General features: G+C 45.0%; 1 protein-coding gene across 1 annotated transcript in view; it reads left to right on the top strand.

Moving 5' to 3' along the window:
• Positions 1-3,240: 3,240 nt before the first annotated feature.
• The window catches only part of SLC37A3 (solute carrier family 37 member 3), a 28,440-nt gene continuing 10,724 nt past the window's right edge, over positions 3,241-20,956 (top strand). The window contains exons 1-12 of the mRNA XM_066634246.1: positions 3,241-3,326; positions 5,778-5,955; positions 8,298-8,412; positions 11,945-12,037; positions 13,493-13,576; positions 14,334-14,479; positions 15,964-16,060; positions 16,394-16,478; positions 18,910-19,118; positions 19,476-19,617; positions 19,920-20,021; positions 20,681-20,728. Of these exons, the coding sequence (XP_066490343.1) occupies positions 5,861-5,955; positions 8,298-8,412; positions 11,945-12,037; positions 13,493-13,576; positions 14,334-14,479; positions 15,964-16,060; positions 16,394-16,478; positions 18,910-19,118; positions 19,476-19,617; positions 19,920-20,021; positions 20,681-20,728 (1,216 nt within the window). The 5' untranslated portion in view covers positions 3,241-3,326; positions 5,778-5,860. The remainder of the gene's footprint in view (positions 3,327-5,777; positions 5,956-8,297; positions 8,413-11,944; positions 12,038-13,492; positions 13,577-14,333; positions 14,480-15,963; positions 16,061-16,393; positions 16,479-18,909; positions 19,119-19,475; positions 19,618-19,919; positions 20,022-20,680; positions 20,729-20,956) is intronic.

Raw genomic sequence — 20,956 nt, forward strand, 5'->3', positions numbered from 1 at the left:
AGTTTGAGAACTACTGTCCTAGGAAGTACCACACTAGATGCAGGAATTTAAGTTGGTTCAAATTCCATCCTCAGTGAGAATCTGAATGAAAAGTATGACTTACAGTGCAGTCCACTGCATAGTTACTCAAAAGTAAATCCTTTCCAGTTCAGTTGGGCTTACTGCCAGATAAGAATGCAATCCTATACCCACTTACCTGGGTGTAAGTATCATCTGATTCAATGGGATTTAGGCTACAATCCTTTGCACACTTTCCTGGGAGTAGGAACCACTGAATTAAGTGAGGCTTACTTCTGAGTAGACATGCATAGGATTGGGCTCTTCTGTGTAGACATGCATAAACTTGTGCTATTTATGCAGCACTGCAGTCTCTTGGGCTGTAACCCGATACACACTTACCCAGAAGTAAGTTCGTTCCATTGAACTCAATGGGCCTATGTTTTGAGTAGACATGTATAGAATGGGGTTCCTGACATCTATCCTTTTCCTATTTTTTGCGAGAAAGCATACTATATAAGACATGAGAGTACAGAAAAGCAAAGCAAATCACAGATCTACAGTGCAATCCTAGGCATGTTCTCTCAGAAGTCAGAAGCTGAGTTAAATGGGACTTCCTCCCAAGTAAGTATATTATTATTAAACAAAAATCTCAACCTTCTGGTTAAATTTTGCAGCTCAATCTGACTCAGAGCCCACGCCTATGTGTGTCTACTCAGAAGTAAGTTCCATTATAGTCAATGGGGTTTACTCCCAGGTAAGTGTGTATAGGATTGCAGCCTCAATCTGACTCATGTTTCCTCAAACGTAAATCTCAATGTATGCAATGGGACTTGCCTCCAGATAACTGCACGTAGATTTGGCTATGGAGTTCAGACTTTGTATAATGGCAATCTCTTTATCATCTCTTCTGCTCTGATTTTTCCACCAAACTGTCAAATAATTCATATTGTTCTACTGACTTCAGCGAATGAGAGAACTATTGCTCCATTCTAGCAACAGAAATCATTATGTACCTTCTACTTTTCACACTCTGGATTTTTCTCATTCGTAGATGCCCCAGATGTGTGACAATGACCAAATCCTCACCGAGTTTCCTGCACTGACACAGTGTGCCAATGGGGTATGTGCTGCATCCTGCAGTTGGGATACAGTCATGGAGGCCTCCTCAAAGTAAGGGTATGTTTGTTCCCTTACCTTCGAGCTGCATTGCCCTTATGTTGGTGCCAGAAAGTTGGTTAGGATTGTGCCCAATGGCTACTAAGGTAGCCACCTTTTTAAGGGTGCTGTGTCTTTCCAGTTGTGACAGGTAGAAAATTAATAGGTCTAGCATTACTCATCATCACAGCTCCATACAGGAAGGGTTTTATCTGTTGGTTTTCTGCTTTTCATGTATAGTATTGCTAAAGACACACAGAAGTCTTCTCTAAAAAATGTGGCCACCATAAAATCAGGAACTAATATCACAGAGGCTCATTCATTCATTCATTCATTCTAAGAAATGCCCCTATAAGAACTGTGTGATGGACAGAGATTCAATAGGTGGAGACTCTTCCTTCACAGCATCTTCATGCCAGGGAAGTTTGTGCCTGCTGAATTTCTGCCTGATATGCAGGTGTTAGAGCCAGAGGTGTCCTGCAAGGAAGAAATGTGATGACATACCCAATAAGTAGCTCTTAAATAAGAAAATGTAAAACTGCATTCATTTGCAGTTAGCCTTGTTAGTGTTTAAGGTTAATAAGGTTAACAAACTTAGGGCAGGAGGTCTGGTCTAGAGGGTAGAGCCTCTGTTAGCCCAAAGATAGCATCAGAAGGTCGCCAGTTCGAGGACACTGGCAGCTCCCTGAACAGCTGAGAATGGCAAGACCTTGAAGCAGCTGACAAGCCGAGCTGTGTGATTCCACCTGCTCTTGGTGTGAGCAAGAAGTGCCTTGGCTGCCCTCCATGTGAGAGACAGAGCTGCTTGTCAGCCTGCGTGGGAGAACTGGAGGCCAGAAGTGAGACCAAACCAGGATCCATCTGAAATGTTGTTGGTTCTTGAAAGAGAGAACCTCTATGATAGTAAAAATCCCCTTGAGGGATTTCGAAATGCCCGCCTATGTAAACCGCCTTGAATAAAGTCAGAGGAGTAATCCGATGACCAGAAAGGCGGCATATAAATACCTTGTTGTTGTTGTTGTTATTTTTATAAACTTGTTAGCCTAAGGAACCACAAGATTCTTTGTTGGTTTTGCTGCAGCAAACACAGCTACCCGTCTGCAAGTGTTTACTATGATCTTATGACATTCACTGAAGACCATAGCCCTTGAAGTTCAAACATATATAAAGTGTTCCTTCTCCTGTGGAGGCTCCCCAAAGGGAGCCTGGAAGTGACATCACAGTGTGCCCCAATGTGATCCTGAAGGGGAGCCTCCACAGGAGAAGGAACAGGGGCATGAAGCCACCAGCACCTCCTCCTCCAGGGAGAACCAGGAAGTGACATCACAATGTCATGTGACATTATGACCTCACCCAGGAGAACTGGGAAGGGCTGTCACAATGTCATGTGACATTATATTACATAGTGACATCACACCCAAAAGAACTTGGAAGGGGCATCACAATGTTATGTGACATTATATCACACAGTGACATCACACCCAGGAGAACCTGGAAGGGGCAACACAATGTCATGTTACATTTGACATCACACCCAGGAGATCCCAGAAGGGGCAACACAATGTCATGTTACATTTGATATCACACCCAGGAGATCCCGGAAGGGGCAACACGATATCATACAGTATTACATTATGACATCACAGGGTGACATCACACCCAGGAGAACCCAGAAGGGACATCACACTGTCATGTGAAATTTTGACATCACACAGTGACATCACACCCAGAATAACCTGGGAGTGACATCACAATGTCGTGTGACATTACTGTCCTGTGTGGCGGGACTTCTAGTTACGCCTCTGCTCAGAGACAAGCCCCATTAACTTCAACTGAGAGGCAGGCTGCAGTCCCCTCCACACTTTCCTGGGAGTAAGCCCCATTGAACTCAATGGAGCTTGCTTCTGAGAAGACATGCATAGTGTTGGGCTGAGTCCCAAGAAAGGACGCGGGAGACGAGACAGCCCCCCTGTGGTGGTGGCTAAGACTCTCATTAGGACCCAGCAAGTCAGAGCTTTCGAGCTCCCCAGAAAGGAGGCACTGCTGGGTACGCCGCCTGCAGCCTACAACTCCCGGCGTGCCCCGCGAGAAAGAGGCTGCGGGTGCTGCCGCGGCTGGAAAGACGCGGGATCACGTGTCTTCCTTCCAAGTTGCCTTGGAAATGCGGGCAGGTGAGTGGTGTTTACGTGGAGGCGCTGCGTGGCTCTCTCAGAGGAGGGGGCAGCCTGTGAGGGGGCTGTTTTAGGGCGGGTGGGGGGCTGGCCCGGCCCCCCTCCCCCCTCGAGTGAGGCTTTGGGGTACTGGGAGGCAGGGGAGCCACAGCTGCTTCTGTGCTGAAGCCATTCCTGCCCATCCTTGCGTTTGCGCAACAGGGACCAGCTGTGCACACGTGGGGAGGTGGCTGGCTGGGCAGAAGGGGGTCTCACCTCCCCTCTCTGGGCCTGTGGAGGCTGCTGGGGTGTGGGCGCCTGAGGCCTCGATGGCCCTCCTGCTTCCACTCTCCTCCTGTCCCCCTCAGCAGACCCTCAGCCAGGGGGGACCTTGGCACCAGCAGCCCCCCTGAGTGGAAGGGCTTGTGCTGCAGGTGCTACCTGAGCCTCTGCTTTCCCCTTCAGCCTGCCACGTAGCAGCCACCCCTGTAGGAGGAGTCCAGTCTTTCTCTCCAATCCTGTGCTCAGCTCCTCTGGGTCTTGCCTGGCTGGCACAGGCGTGTGTGGGCAGGGCGGCTAAAACGTTGGCCACTCTGGGCCTGTTCCCAAAGAAGCCTCTGGCATGGTCCGGGCATGAGATTGCAACTGCAGAGTGCTTTCCACAGGGGGTAAGTGTGGGCGTAGCTGAAGGGGGTGAGGCTGCAGTGCTAGCCACACTTATCTGGGAGTGAGCCCCATTGACTATAATGGGACTTACTTCTGAGTAGACAGGCATAGGACCAGGCTCTGAGATAGGCTGGACTCTCCCTGCCCAGGTGCTTGGTACTGTTCCTCAATAATAGTAATAAACACTGTCTAGAGCAGTGTTTCTCAGACCGTAGGTTGGGGCCCTGATATTATCATGTGGGTCCCTGGTTTTATTTTTAATATATTATACTGGATGCTACCATGGTATATGACTGCATCTGGGGAAATATTACAGGTCTGTACTTTTAACAGGCTACTATGTATATTCTTTTAACAATTCTGGATTCTGGAGGTTTTCTTATTGATATGCAGGAAAAGCCAGTGGGGACAGAACAGAAGAATATAAGAATGACTTGCTATGTCATGTCCTCCCTGTGCCCCTCTCCTCCTTTGTGCACAAGGAGAAGAGATTGAGATCTTCTAGTTTCTGTTGTGAATAAGCAGCAGTTTCTGCTTGCATCTGAACTTGAGAGCAGGCCTTTTTCCAGCTGTGGTTAGTTAAGAAACCAGGATCTAAAATCAGTTTTATTTTCATTTGTTTGAATCAACCATAAACCACAGTTTCCCAAATTTGGATGCAGTGGAGCAACCAGTTTTTATTTAAAACTGGCAGTGGCAGCTTTCTCTTGGGAGGTGACCCAGGGTGGCTAACATCAGAGTTTAAAAACAATGGTAAGATAACTGAAAATACAACCTGCAGACAAAATATCAATAATACCAAATGTTGATCAGAAACAACAGATGGAAACATCAAACCAGCACCACAATCTTTCCTTATCTCTCTTTATAACAGCCAATTTTCCTTGTTCCTCCTCCCCCTACCAATTCCTAGCAGAAAATTAGTCTGGGATGGAGAGATAAGATAAGCATAAATAAATAACAGAAGGAAGGTGACCTGTTTGCCTACAAACCCCTCTTCTAGCTTTCTCTATCTGTCTCCCAGGGAGCCTTTGGAGTTTTCAGTAATCAGAGCCTGGTCTACATAGCACAGGAGTTCGTCATGGGTGTTATCAGTAGCCATAGATACAGAGGAAACACAGCAGACCACTGGGTTTGATCAATAGATGTGCCCTGGGTTTTGAGTGAGTTTGTGGCAGATTGCAGGTCATTTTTACTTAACATTGGCAACCAGTGACTTGGTACTTTCAAGTCAGAGCAGAAGACAACCTGTTCCCTTCATGAAGTCACTTGTCAGTATCCTGCTTAGGAGGCAAAAGTAGTGCATATATTCCTGTATGTAAATTACTGGTTTATGCATTTATATCCCACTCTTCCTCCAAGAGGCTCAGAGTGCCCTATGTGGTCCTGTCCTGTTTTAGCATTACAGTAACCCTGCGATTGGCCCAAGTTTATCCAGTGAATTTGATGAGGTTTTGAGCCTGGTTCTTCCCATCCTTAGTTAAAACTCTTATCTGCTACCCCACACTGGCTTATAAAGAGAGTATGGCCAGTGCAGAAGTATGGTGTGTCTCTAAAAGGATACAAATAGTGTGTGGTGCTTCACTTGCATCTGTATGGCTTAAACACACAAAACAACACCCCAACCAGGAGACCAACTAAAACTGAGTGTCAAGAGAATAAGAACAGACAAAAACAACAACAATGGGATTTGTTTCCTAGAAATCAAGCTTAGAATTTCCACCTCTTACTTTTGGGTGATTCTGTTTCCAAGTTTGGCTTTGGATTTATTTTTCCTTTTCTTCCTCTTTTTTTTTCTTTTTTAAGGGAGAAGAGAAATGACCTAATCAATATTCCAGCCTTCAAGGGCAAAGGGGTTGGGGAAAGCTGGGGAGGCCGGGAGGACAGCTATGCCCAGAGCTTTGAGGCGGTTGCCTGCCAACAGGACCTTCCTGTCACAGTTCACACATCATCATGTTGCTGTGTTCCTGCTCACTTTCTTCAGGTAGGCTGTTGTGACTGAATCTGCATGAGAGCCAAAGGGGTGTATGTGTGTCTTGCTTAACTTGCTTGAGCAGACTGGATGTAAAACGTAAGATGATAGTGAGAAGCTCTTTCTGGATGATGAGACCTACCTGCTGTTTGATTTTGAGGGGTCTTGGATGTACTAATTCAGAGCAAATATGCTTTGTAAGCTCCTCAGCACCAATGATGACATTCAACTCGAAGTTGCAACAGACTATGAAGCATTTCAACATGCTTCTTCTTCCTTTTGTGGTATCATGTCCTGAAATCTTGGCTGCGCAGGAAGCTGTTGGGTCAGCCTGCCCTGAAGCCTGCTTCACATTACAGTTAGCAGTCAGTGGCGGTCCAGTCTGTGTACTTGTGGTAAGTATATGAATGTATGACCTTGGAACACATGAAGCTGCCTTATCCTGAATCAGACTGACAGCATTTCAGAACCGTTGACTGGCCTTTATCTCCAAACCACAGTTGTGCTCACCTTCACCAAGTGCAGTCAGTGACCTGCTCTGGAACAGGAGAGGAAAACATGGGTTCAGTTCTTTGGCTGTGCTCAGTCAGGACTCCCTAAACACCTAGGCCAAGTGTAGCCAGGGACGACCCCTCTCCTCGTGCTGGGCCCTACAGAGGCATCTAGGGGCACTTCTGTTGAGTTTGACCAATGTGTTTTCCTACTGGAAATAGGTCTGTGAGTGGTAAAACAGTAATAATATAATATAATATACAGTATTTATATACCGCCTTTCTTGGTCTTTATTCAAGACTTTATTCAAGGCGGTTTACACAGGCAGGCTTATTAAATCCACGCAGGGATTTTTACAAATTGAAAGAAGGTTCTCTCTTTCAACAACCACCACATTCAAGATGTTACGCTCCGATCTGGTTTAACATTCTGGCCTCCATCCTCCCACGCTCCGAGCAGATGGAACAGCTCAGCTGCAGCTTGCCAGCTGCTTCAAGGTCGCACGGTGCCGGTGGCCTCGAACTGCCGACCTTGTGGATGTTAATCTTCAGGCAAATGGAGGCTCTACCCTCTAGACCAGACCTCCATTTCAGTAATGTCTGAAATGGTCCAAATAGGATAATAATAGTGAGCTTTCTGTTTCTGGCATTCCTAAAAGACTGACTTCACTCCTATGTTCTGACTGTGACCTTTAATATTGATTGAGAGTGTTCCCCGTAGTCCATACTTCCTTTGCAATTTTAGCAAGTAACATAATAAAATGTCAGACAGTTTGAAATATGATAAAAGGCTGCCCTACACAGTATAAGAACAATTTTAAAAGGAGAGAGAAAATTAACCTAAAACTCCAGAGTCATTATTTACCAAACGGATACATCCAATAATGAGCAACTACGGACATATTTATATAGAGGGCCATTGAAAAAGTAGCCTAATAACATTAATTGGGATGCCTTAGCACTATATCAATCTGAATTATCTGCAGGGGTTACAAACTAAAACCAATCTCTCATAAAAGTACTTAACCCCCGCAATATTTGATCAGTTTACGTACTTAAACCCCACAATATTTGATTAGTTTCTCTGTAAATACTACATCCCAAATGTAGGGTCCCACCCCTGGAGGGGCCTGGAGCAGGCTTGTTCCCCCCCACCAGGGAGGCCTCAGATTGGCGGGAGGGGGTTCCAGCACCCTTGTCCTCCTCCCTAGCAGAGCTGCCAAACCTGGCTTAGGAGCAGGAGCCGTTCACCTCACAGCTCCCTGCTTTGCACTGACTGCTTCTCATCCCTGGCTTCTCTGTTTTATGGAGCAAGCCTGCCCCCTATGGCCCTTCCCCTTCCTCCAGGTGGGGCAGAAAAAGCTTTTCCTATTCCTGGTTTGTTTCCTTCAGTGTTACCTGCTTGCCTCGCCAGCCTTCCCTGTCTGGTTGGGGTGAGCCAACCTTCTTTGCCCCCCTCAAGGGCAGGGAAGCCTCCCCGCCCTGGGCATTGGGTGCCTGCTGCAGGGTAAGTCGGGGGTCAGGGCGTGGGGGGGGGGGCCAGCACCAAACTTTAGCAAACCCCTGGCACTATAAACATCATAACAAACCTCTTTTCTCACCCAGGCTGGTACATTTAGTAATGATGTGGGAGTGCTTTTTTTTCCTGTCGGAAATTTGCTTTCTCTTTCTCTACAGGCTACAGAAAGAGGCAAGATTCTATCATCACATTTAGTCTTCCTGAGACTTCCAGGTTTTCATTGGTTCATTCCTGTTCTAACAGAAATTGCTCATGCCAGAAATGCTACCTCTTTCAGCAAAGTGGGGCAATATTCTGACCACTCTGAGGAAATGACTGTCCTCTTTCTCTGTTTTTATTCCCAGCTATTCCCTGCTCCATGCCTCCAGGAAGACCTTCAGCAATGTCAAAGTTAGCATATCCAGCCAGTGGACCCCCTTCAGCCTTAATGACACAACCTTCAGTCTTCAGCCATATGAGGTGAGGGCGTCAGGTTTATTGAAGCTGTGATTTTGCCTTCCTTTTCTCAAGCAAGTCGAGCAGTCTTGAGCCACCTGCTGGATGTAATTCTCAGGTGTGAAGCAGCCATTAGGCCCTGTCTGTCCAGGACCTTCCTGATCATTGATATTAGTAGCAGTAATAATAGTAGCTACCGACAAATGAAGTGGATCAAGGGCATTGATAAATGCACCACAATTCAATAGACAGGACAGCTGCTAGGATTCTCCATGTATTTCAATTTGAATTGTTATCCAGAGCTCTTGGAGATGACTGCAGCATAGTCTTATTGAACTGGCTTATCTAAAAGAATTGAATACTTTCTGGACCAGGGTTCATACTGAAATGTGTTGGAAATACTAGCTAGAGCAGTTGTCCGATCTGTGCCTTTATTTATTTAAATTGTGACAGACCTGCTTTTCACCTCTAAAAGTGTCATCCAAGGCAGCTAACTATATCAAAACTTTAGATATAGGCTGATGGGTTCTGAGCTGTCTGTGACAGATCAGGAGAGAGATCTTGGGGTGGTGGTGGACAGGTCGATGAAAGTGTCGACCCAATGTGTGGCAGCAGTGAAGAAGGCCAATTCTATGCTTGGGATCATTAGGAAGGGTATTGAGAACAAAACGGCTAGTATTATAATGCCGTTGTACAAATCTATGGTAAGGCCACACCTGGAGTATTGTGTCCAGTTCTGGTCGCCGCATCTCAAAAAAGACATAGTGGAAATGGAAAAGGTGCAAAAGAGAGCGACTAAGATGATTACTGGGCTGGGGCACCTTCCTTATGAGGAAAGGCTATGGCGTTTGGGCCTCTTCAGCCTAGAAAAGAGACGCCTGAGGGGGGACATGATTGAGACATATAAAATTATGCAGGGGATGGACAAAGTGGATAGGGAGTTGCTCTTTACACTCTCACATAATACCAGAACCAGGGGACATCCACTAAAATTGAGTGTTGGGCGGGTTAGGACAGACAAAAGAAAATATTTCTTTACTCAGCGTGTGGTCGGTCTGTGGAACTCCTTGCCACAGCATGTGGTGCTGGCGTCTAGCCTAGATGCCTTTAAAAGGGGATTGGACAAGTTTCTGGAGGAAAAATCCATTACGGGGTACAAGCCATGATGTGTATGCGCAACCTCCTGATTTTAGAAATGGGTTATGTCAGAATGCCAGATGCAAGGGAGGGCACCAGGATGAGGTCTCTTGTTATCTGGTGTGCTCCCTGGGGCATTTGGTGGGTCACTGTGAGATACAGGAAGCTGGACTAGATGGGCCTATGGCCTGATCCAGTGGGGCTGTTCTTATGTTCTTATGTTCTTAACCATGGAAAAGGAATAATGCAAACAATTTAAAAGGCAAACTCTAAAATGCATCATAAAAACAAGTCAAAATGTTTTGGCATTTGTAATAGAAACTACCTGCGACCCTGCAACGGCTTTGTAACTGCTGTCAAACATAGCTAAAATCTTCTTCAATAGTACTTAATACTGATGGGGTGGTGTACTGGGGGCACTAACGTGTTCGTAGACTTATTAAATAGTTCTTTTTATAATTTATATCCTGCTTATCTATAGTTAAATACATTCTAATAGTATTTAAAAAACCAATCACAGTGATGACAAAGTCTAGAAATGGAATAACTTACAGCCCATTCCTATCTGCCCAGGTGCACAGAGGAACAGTAGCACAGAGCCAGCCCCTCAAGTGTCCTTTGGGTAGGGAACATTTGCTCCCTTACTCTGAGTAGAACACCTCAGTGGCAATGGATCTTCTTGGAAGTGTGCCCGCTATTGAGCAGCTGCAGAACTGAGGAAGCTCGTATAGGGCTTTCTGGCCAGGGAGGGAGCACATCTCTGCCCCCCCCCCCGTTCCAGGCCCAATCCTGCCCTCCCCCGCCACAAAAAGCCACTCCATTGGTCAGCAGTAATACTTGCCACTGGCTGCTCCACACCATTGTTGTCCTGGCTCCCCAGGTGCCATGAACATGCTTTATGGCATGTTCACGACACCCAGAGCCGGCAGTAAGACCCATAGAATTGGGCCCTTAAAAAACCCATTGAAAGCCATGGCTGAGCAGTAGCATAAAAGTACCAGTAAGAAGAACCAGATCTTTTAAAAGTCCACAGAATGAGACTGTTTTTAGGTCCTGCCAGTGTAACATTTGCTGTACTCTGCACCCTGGTCACTATTGGTATATTATTAGTTGTCTGTCACAGTGTAAGAGATGATCTGGTAATCTGCAGGTGTAGCACAATCGCAGGATACAGCTGTCTCCATACTGTACCACAGCGAACTGCAGGTTAGAGGATCACAACTTTGAATGCTTCCTGTCCAGTGGAGCCCACTGATGACAGGAAACTAGTATGTCAGGAAAAAAACTTCATGTAGAACCCTGACGTGAGTTTTCTTTTTACATTTAAGGAATTGCTTTCATGGGGGAGAATTGGTAGCTGTGATCCCTCTTTTTGCAGACTGATGTGATATCAGCCAAATAAAGTTACAGTATATCTTGGGATTTTGCAGCATGTGTAAGCTGATGGGAAGGGATACTTCTCTGCCCAGGGAGAAGATACAGTCCTGTATTTATCTGGGGCTTCATAAGCTATTGCAGCCCAGGTGGGAGGTGCAATTCATGTTCTCAATTTGTTTATCTGAAAGATGGGTTTTGGTACTCTACAAGAAGGATGGAGCCAAAACAGATGGTAAAACATTTCTTCAGCTCTGTCCAACACTACAGCTAGGCAATACAATGACATAGGTAGGTGTAAAGAAATAACCTTGACTCTGTTAGATATTTACTTTGGGAGATGTTGATGTGTGTTGAGTGCAGTTGAGCTGATGTAAAACTAGGGGAAAGGATATTGCCTTATCTCCTCCTTCTCTGTCTTAGTGCCTTCTAGGATTATTCCTAGAGTCACTGTGCTAAAAGCAGACATAATGTCTTTATGTAAGAAACTCTTCCAAGAAAGTAGAGGATAGTTTTTAAGGAAAGGAAGAACTTGCAGGTTATCTACTGCTGTAACTGGAAAAATAATTTTAAAAGTCATTTGCATGGGCAAGTGCCAAAAACAGCTAAAATGAAAGCAGCAAAATGGACTGACCTCTAGTGGCAGATGTTGGTACTGACATCACTTCATGGTTTAAGAAAAATATTGTATTTAAAAAACCAATCACAAAAAAAATTTACAGTATTTAAAAAAACCAATCACAGATGACAAAGTCTAGAAACAGAATAACTTTTTAAAAAACCCTTGATAGCCATGGCTAGCTGTATTTTCATGTGCAGCTGACTCCCAATGAGGGCTAAAGTCAAATTTTGAAGATGTTAGGGCTGCAGTCTTTTGCACACCCACCTTGGAGTTAGCTCATTGAATACAGTGGGACTTATTTCAGAGTAAGAAAAGAAAACAATTATGTGATTGCACTGTAAGTGTCACTGGCGGACCCTGTCTATTTTTATGTTAGTGTGAAGCTAGGTTATCCTAATCTGAGACTCCTGTTTGTTTCTGCAGCTCTGGAATAGTAGTGATTTATTTCCTGATGCCCAAGAAGCCACACTCTTCCTTGGGACACTGGACACCATCTTCCTTTTCTCCTATGCTGTGGTGAGCGAAACCTTTCTTGTGCAAATTTAAAAACATGAAAGAGAAGATCAAAACCCCTCATGCTGAGGGTGTGCAAATGTTTTTAGGCTATTCTCCATGAAATGATGATGGCAGGAAACATATGGGTGAATGCACTTTAAACGTTTGTTATGAAATTTTTGTCCCACCTTTCCATTCCAAATGGAGTGCATCAAATGATTTACATCAGCAACAAGCCAATCCATATAACAATGAAACATAAAGAAAGTTAAAAAGAGGTCAGGCCAAAGTCCTCCAAAGCAAACGAATAAATGGCACAATTCTATCCCCCTTCTGTGCTGGCAGAGTGTACTTGCTCCAAGTTGCCCCATTGCGATTTCTGGGGCTTACCCGGGGCAAGGGAACAAATGTCCCCTGATGATGGAACATGCAGAAGTCCTCTCCCAGTGGCCTCCGTGGATGAGCAGGACCATCAGAAAAGAAACAGGTCTTAAGTATATCCTGATCCCAAGCTGTTTAGAACTTTGAATCTGATAGCCTTTTCAGTGCCTTCTCTAGATCCATACGACTTTTTCTGGTTTTGAATCTGACAAATCTGTCGAGGTTAGACATGAAAGTATCAAACAATATTATTTACAAGTCTCTTCAACACCTTTCCCCCTCCTACACTAAGGCTTTCATAAAGGGTTGTATCCAAGGAAACTGAGTCATGACTTAGCAGCTCATTGAAACCCATGAGACAGATGAGTTCAGTCTCATTACTTTCTTGTCACTTGTGACTAACTTTCTTTGGATACAACCCATAGAGACAGAGATTAGGGAAGGGGGTTGCAACAAAACAGGCAGGGGAAAGGAGGATGCAGTGATCAGGCACCCCAGAGAAAAGCTGGGCCTTCAGTTGCTGTGTAAGTGTAGGGACTGGGGGTGTTGCTTGTAAGATGAGAGCACATGTTGCAGGACTAGAATAGAGAGCATAAAAGGACAAAAACAGGAGACAGAGGAAGATCAGCTTGGTGAGGAAAAGGGATGCCAGCTGAATCGGGGAAGGAAATGAAGGGATGGGAGGGACAAGGGAATGCAAGCTCTTCAGAGCAAGGAGCAAAAGCTTATGATGTATGTGACTTTGTTGAGGTTGTATTGTTGTAATGTATTACCCTGCCTTTCTTCCAGGGAACATTAAACAGCATACGTAGTTCCCCCTGTGCTTTTTTTTCACAGCGCAGCAACCGTGTGGGGTAGGTTAGACTAAGAAATAGAGACTGGCCCAAGGTAACCCTATAAGCTTTATTGTTGAACAAGGACAGAAGCAGCATTTGAGACAAAACGTACCTTCCGTGAATTTTGTGGCTGGCTTTGTGTCAGCATTGAATATCCCTAATAGAATCACAACAGCCAAGAGACTTGTGGCAGCTGAATATGGCATATTTGTTTTGTAGCATCAACTTTTATGGATGTAAAATTCTCCTCTGATTACAGGGTCTTTTTATAAGTGGTATTGTTGGGGATCGCCTGAATATGCGCTGGGTCCTGACATTTGGCATGTGCTCCTCTGCTTTAGTGGTAAGCTGAAAAATCTTGGTTCTGTTTAAGGTGGGGAAGAGATTTGGAGTCCTAAAATTACTTTATTTTTACTTGGAGAAGAACAATTAGCACGTTATTGCTGAAGTAATGAGGATTAGGATGTCACATTTTGAAAGAAAAACCTTGAGTTTGTGCTGTTCTAGCAAGAGTACACAGCTCACACCAGAGTCTGGAAGCTTGTGAGTCACAATTTGTATCTTCTGGCCAACAGAAATCTTTAGTTTTTCTCAGATATTGTCAAGGTTGCATGCAATCAGATACTGTTATATTTTCGCTTGTTAAAAGTGACCAATTGAAAACAAAACAGCAGATGAACTCAAATCCAGCATGCTTATTGTTCAAGCAGATATTTGTAAATTCACCATCGCCCTGCTCTAGAGTGAGACCTCTTTGGCTCTTCTTATTTAATGTGGTGCACCTGGATCTTCCCCTTCAACTGTTTGCACACTTCTGTATGTTGAAATTGATTTGTTGGAGATTTATTAGGGTAACTGAAGAAAATTGAGGTAGCAGGTCACTGAGCACTTGGAAAAAGAGATCATCCAGGTGATTAGAGAAGGACATTTTTTAACATAAATTATAATTCTGCTTTTCTCTTATGCCAGAAAGGAGACTCATAGATATGTAGGGGGTGTGCAAGCCAGCTCCAGATTGTTGTGGATCAGTAACATCTGTGGGTTTCTGTTCAAGGCTGCTTTGAATGCTGCCATTCTGATGGCTCCTGCTCCCCTTTCAGGTGTTTGTCTTTGGCACAGTCACCGAATGGCTGCACTTCTACAACAAGTGGTTCTACTGCTGCCTATGGATTGTGAATGGCCTGCTGCAGTCCACTGGCTGGCCCTGTGTTGTGGCCGTCATGGGAAACTGGTTTGGCAAAGCTGGGTATGTTCTTTCTCTTGCCCTGCTCCCCTTTATTTACTATTGTCCTATTTCTCCTCTCTGAGACATTCCAAATTGTAAAGCACACCAACTCTGAATAGTTGCTGGAAAACCAGTGTAGTGCACTTAGAGGGATTGACTAGGCCTGGGGCAACTTTGATTGAAATCCCTACTCAACCATAGAGCTCATTGGAAGCCCAATCCTAACCAAATTCCCGCACTGTGGTGCAGCGGGGCCAGTGCAGCCTCCACCATGTCCAGCGTGGAAATTATGGCTGCTGGAGGTTTCCCCAGATAAAGCCCCAACAGCCTCTTTGTGGCTACTCGGATCCACTCTAGTTCTATAGCCAGCACAAATCTGGACCATCCCATGTCAGGCTTTCAGTCTTGGAAAGAGGGATAGGATATGGCGGAGGCCTCCTCCCTAGGTCTGATCCGCCCCATTTCACCCCTTCGCCACCCAGCAGAGCATCTACCTGCTCTGTTGGGTACTGACCTGACTGGCATTGGGAGGCCAGTGCAAGCCTTTCTGCTGGTGGGACAAGCCTCTGCACTGCCGCAATTTGCTTAACAGCACATTTGTGGCAACAAGCGTGCTGGTCCTGCTGGCACAGGATTGGGCTGTGGTTGACCTTGGGCCAGTCAAGTCACTATATCTCTTAGGCTAACCTACCTCACAGGGTTGGTAAGAGAATAAAATGCAGAGGTTGAAGAGGCAGAACCATGCCAACCACCTTGAGCTCCTTTGAAGAAGGGAGGGGTGGAAATGTAATCTAATAAATACCCTTTTAAAAGCTTCTGTCAAGCTTTAACTTTTTTCAGCGTGCCTTGCACCTCCCCTCTCCCACTCTTATGAGTCACCCCTTCGTTTCCTTATTTCTGGTACAGTCAGTCACCACAGAATGATTATTTTTCCCTGTACAGTATAAGACTATGCTTGGAAATAGTAAGCTTTTGAGGAAGCTGCTTGCTAACTACGGCCAGAAGGCAGTATGCCCATGAAGGTTTTAAAAACTGAAACACCCTCAACATATTGTACAAAGAAGTCATTATGGGAGCAGGGTAGCAGCTTGAGGCTCACCTCACGGTTTCTCTGTTTGTTTACTCTCTGGTGCTTGCATTCTCGCTCTTTTGCAGATAACGCCAAAGAGCCAAATGTGGAAGGGGATGTGTTCACTTATAGTTTTGCAGCAGTAATTCCCCCCTGAATCTGTCTGATTCCCATTAGCATCATCTAAGCCAGTGGCCACCGCCCCAGCTTGTGACAGAGAATTCCTAAAGTTAATTCTGCACTGTGAACAGAAGTCATTTCTTTTGTCTGTGCTGCCATTCACTGCATGTCCCCAACAGGAAAAAGTTCTCACTATCCACCTTCTCCACTCTATGTTTGCAATTTTGGTTGAGGTGTGAGAATTTTGTACCTGATGTCAGTGAAGTCTTCCCTGACCTTCCTTCTCAGCACTTGCTCTTATCTTTTGTTGTCTCAGGAGGGGCTTTGTGTTTGGACTCTGGAGTGCCTGCGCGTCGGTAGGCAACATCCTGGGAGCCTTCCTTGCCTCCTCGGTTTTGCAGTATGGCTATGAGGTGGGTGGAGTGAGCTGCTGACTTCCTTCCTCTGTGGGCTGAGGTGAGGCTTGTTCTGTAACATGGAAAGCCCACATTTGCCAAGGAAAACCGGGTTAAGGAATCACATAATGGAAATGCAGGTTATGTGTATTTAATTGTTGTTGCTCTTGTGTGCTCTCTCTCTTTCTCTATCACCCCCATGACTAAAAGAATTTGTAGATTATGTTTTCTTAATTTCAGAGTGCGTATGTATGCCCAAAATGCTTGAAAAGGAGATACTGCTTGCTTAATTGAAGGTATGAAGTAGTAGACCTGCTCCAAAGAGATATGCTTCTGCTTCCTCCCCTCCAGTTTGCCTTCCTGGTAACAGCATCAGTACAGTTTGCGGGAGGAGTCATCGTCTTCTTTGGCCTTGTGATTTCTCCTAAAGAATTAGGTGAGTAGAAGGTGAGGAGTACAGCTTCTCTTCAACTTCTCTGCTCATCGGTTTTCCAGCATTGCCCTCAGCTTCTGGTCTCCTCCTTCATAGTAGGCATCACTTTTTGCTGTGGAATTCATGGCAGGCTACTGTAGAAAGACCCAACATAACACACTGTTTAGAGCAGAGCTCAGCACCTTTTTGGTGATATCATCATGTCACCACCGAGCTTCCAGATTGCTAAGCTCCATGGCAAAGCTGCCTGCCCAGGCTTGCGGAGTCCCCCTACCACCCAGCACAGGAATATTTGTCTAGAGTGAGGAGAAACCCTGCCTCAGATCCCCCTTGGCCAAGGAGCCTGCATGGTGGCCTTGGTTGCATCACTGCCCCTTGACTGAAATTTCTTGAAAGGAGAAAATGAACTTTGTGTGGTTCTTGAAGTTCTTGGAGAAAGAGAGGCTTACAAATAATAGGTTAAATTTCTGTCCTGCCCCTCTTCCAAGGAGCTCAGGGTGGCATACAAGGTTCCCCTCCATTTTGTAATCACAGGAGTCCTGTGAAGTTGGTTAGGCTGTGAGTAGGCTCTTGGGCCAGGCTCAGCCAGCAGGCTTTATGACTGAGAGAAGATTTGGACCTGGGTCTTCCCGCTTCTAGTTTGACATTCTGTCTGCTAACATCTTGCTGGCTCTCTAGTAAATTTATGAGTATGTTTATGGTTAATTTCAGCCCATTTCTAATTTGCTGCATAATTCAACAGCAGCCACGTGAGTGAATGTTTCTCTGGTGTAAGAGACAGGGCTGCTTCAGATATTTTAGTTTTTCTTCCTGTGACATATTCCAAGTGATCTCTAGTGATGCATTTGAACAGAGAGCTAAGCATGGATACAGTCTCCCAGAAGCAATTCTTGTTATCATAGCGACTGAAAAGAAATGTGCTCCCATAATCATGTGCATCCCTTCCAGAGAGCCTGTAGTCAGACCATGCCACATTTTATGAGAATTATTTCTCAGCATCACATCACATAATTCCCAGGGATGCATTTAGGCTCTGTGCATAAATGCATCCCTAAGAATTATTGGATTCCTTTAGCTTGAATTCTCGTCCTCATTAATGTTTGCATGAACAATTTGTGAATGCTCTGTCTGCCTGAAGTGAAAACTGAGAAAAGAGCCTTTGATTACCCTGGGACTCTTTTCTATACTTAGAGCTTCTAGTTAGGCTTAGTTCACAAATATTTTTTTTCCTCTTCTTAAGCGGAGCCAGCCATCCCCACGCATGCATGTCTATGCACATATTGTATGAACTGAGGCATTATGGATACAGCTGGCTGCTCAGCTGAAAAGTACTGCCAGCCATATCTGTGATTACTCTGTTCACTCATTGAGTGAACTGTGTGAGCAGGAGCATGAAGAAAGTTTGGATTACTCATTTTGAGGGGAAAAACATATTGTGTGAACCGGCTTGTAGAGAGATCTCCTCCTCCTCCTCCTCCTCTTAACATGGGAGCTGCATTTTGGAAGTCCTCTGTCAGTTTAAGATGTAATCTCATTTTGCCAACAAGTCACCTTGAAAAGGGTCCCTGTGCCTTTAATAGCCACAAGGCAGGCACATTTTGGCAGGCACTGCTTCTCATGGCACTGTGAGAAGAGAAGACTACAACTGACCTCTGATGACCAGGCACTGGAGGCAAGCATCAGGGACGGCTGTCTCCATCTTGCTTTGCTTGTGAACTTCTTGTACGGTCTTGGCTATTATTGGGAACAGATTGCTAGAACACATGGGCCCTGGGACTGATCCCCCATAAGCAGTTTTATGTTCTCCAAGGCTCCTCATTCACTGTAGCTATCAAAGGCAAAATTGGGTGTTGGCAATCTCCATGATAAGCTCTATATGGGGTAACTACACACACATACCTACCTACCAGGAACAGAGGAATCTGCAAAGATTATCAGTTGCAGAGGAGGAACTCATTTGTAGAGATGTTGCAGCTGGGTTACTAGAGACCTTCTAGCTCGGACAGTTTTAGTATGATTACAGTAGGGCATCTTCTGCCCTGTTCCTCCACTGGAACTGCCGCTGATAAGTGTCCTAGTTTGAAGCACGATGGAGTCTTTGATGCAAGCCTTGCAGTTGGAGAAGTTCAGTCACAGCCAGAAAGGGAATGCACTAATTTGTTGTGTCTTCCAACTAATGGCCAGACACTCAGAGCAGACAGAGCCGACGTCAGCATCAGACAGGATACTTTCAAGAGTGCTAGAAGACCAGGGCTAGAAACTGGCGACTCTGCAGAACAACATCTAGAAGAGTTTCTAACCAAAGGATGAGGACTGAGGTATGGGAGAGCAAGGGAGCCAATTGGAAGGGAGGAAGAATGATCCGCAGGTGTGAGAGCTGGGAGAGGGGATTTGAGGGCCCCGTGTTGTCGGTTGACCATTCCGTGTGCCCTAGGCCTCCTGGAAGTCGGAGAAGAAGGCAAGAGTGCTGCTGAAGAAGGAGTCAGTGAGCCTTTAATTGGTGGTGACGACGACGACGACGATGATGACGACCAAAATTATAGCATTCAGGCATCTGAATTGAGCAGCAGCAGCAGCAGTAGCACCCCCCAGCCTGAAGCCATTGGATTTTTCCAAGCTTGTTGTCTACCTGGTGTTGTATTGGTAAGGACTCACAGTGCTGATTTGAAACCATTACACTGGGATATGTTTTCTACTAGCAGATGCCAAAAGGATCTGATGAGTATCCTGTAATGTCTCATCCTGCAATCTCTGTGGCTTGCAGGAATTTGCTAATGGTAGGAGGAGGGTGGCAGCTTATTCAGCACTTCCCATTTTGTTCACACATCAGTCCGGAGAAGTAGATGTTTGACTGAGAGACAGCAGCTGACCTCATCACCCAGCAAGTGTTGTAGTTATGTTCTCCCTGTTCCATGTCTGATACTACTTGCTGAACCATTTGGGCTCAGCTTGTATTTCATCAAGTCTAACAACTTTCAATTGGTCATATGTCTGTTTCAGTATTCCTTGGCCTATGCCTGCTTGAAACTAGTGAACTACTCCTTCTTCTTCTGGCTGCCGTTCTACCTCAGCAATAATTTTGGATGGAAAGAAGCAGAAGCAGACAAGCTCTCGATTTGGTATGATGTCGGAGGGATTATAGGTATGTGAGACAAAATGCAACCATGTTTCTTCCCTTGATTTTCAGGTCGTGACAAAATCAGAGCTGGATGTGGGGGGGGGGGGGGGGGGAACGGGACCTGATTTGAAATTAAACAGAAACGGGTACTGTGTCAATAGAACAGTTCAAAATGTATTCCATTTATATTAATTTATTGTGTGTGTGTGTGTGTGTGTGTGTGTGTGTGTGTGAGAGAGAGAGAGAGAGACACTACGATCTTGTAGTGTCAAACAACAGTTTTGCATTCCTAACCAAAAGATTCTGCATTACCTTTTTTTCTGCAGGTGGCACCATCCAAGGATTAATCTCTGACATGCTACAGAAGAGAGCTCCAGTGCTAGCTGTTAGCCTCATGTTGGCCATTGTATCTCTCGTTGGATATAGTCGTGAGTACTTTTCCACTTGGGGTACGGTTTAATGGGGCGTGACCTGATTATATACTTGTTCCGCTTAATACGTGATGAAGCCCCACTTGATCTGCAGTTGAGACAGTGAAAATGTGTAATGATCTTTCTTTGAGTGTAAAGGCTAGTGCTGAATGGGGAGGTGGTTGACTTGAGTTCTGATAGAGTATAAGACGACTCAGACCAGTGGTCCATCTAATGTCAGGATAGTGCGGTGGTTCTGGAATTGGACTTAGACCTGGAAGATTCAGGTTCAAATCTCCGCTCAGCCATGAAGCTTCTTGGGTAATGGTGGGCCAGTCATTATCTCTCAGCCTAACCTACCTCACGTTGATGTTGTGAGGACAAATGGAGGGAAGGAACTGTATGTACCAACCTGAGCTCCTTCGAAGAAGGGTGGTGTAAAAATGTGAAAAAATAATAAAAATAAAATGCCATTCTTTTTCTGTGTATTGACCCCTTTGCTTTGGTTAGGCTTTATTAATGGCCATTTTCTCCATGGATTGAGGACAGGGAAGAGATTATGGCAAGTGGTTACAAGACTCTTGGCAAAGCTATTTTAAAGATCAGCTTCTTAGTTCACCTTGATTTTCCCCCCTTTCTCCTCTAACTCAGGGCATCTCCCTTTTTCAACTTTCTAGGTTCACCAAACAACAAACTTATCAATGCAGTTATCATGGCAATTACAGGTATGGCATGAGGTTATGTTATATAGTATATTTATACTCCACATGTCAGCCAAAATTAATTCCCAAATCAGCTTACAATTAAAATCTAAATAAGTGTATAATCATGTAATTAGAGATGTTGTGTGTATGGTAGTTAACAGGACCTCATCCCAGTAGCACAAAATCTCATTGGTACTGGCATGGATGTGCAAACTGATAAGCTTCTGATGTGTTACAAGGCTATGGACT

This window comes from Tiliqua scincoides, chromosome 7, assembly GCF_035046505.1.
Source record: "Tiliqua scincoides isolate rTilSci1 chromosome 7, rTilSci1.hap2, whole genome shotgun sequence".
NCBI lineage: Eukaryota > Metazoa > Chordata > Lepidosauria > Squamata > Scincidae > Tiliqua > Tiliqua scincoides.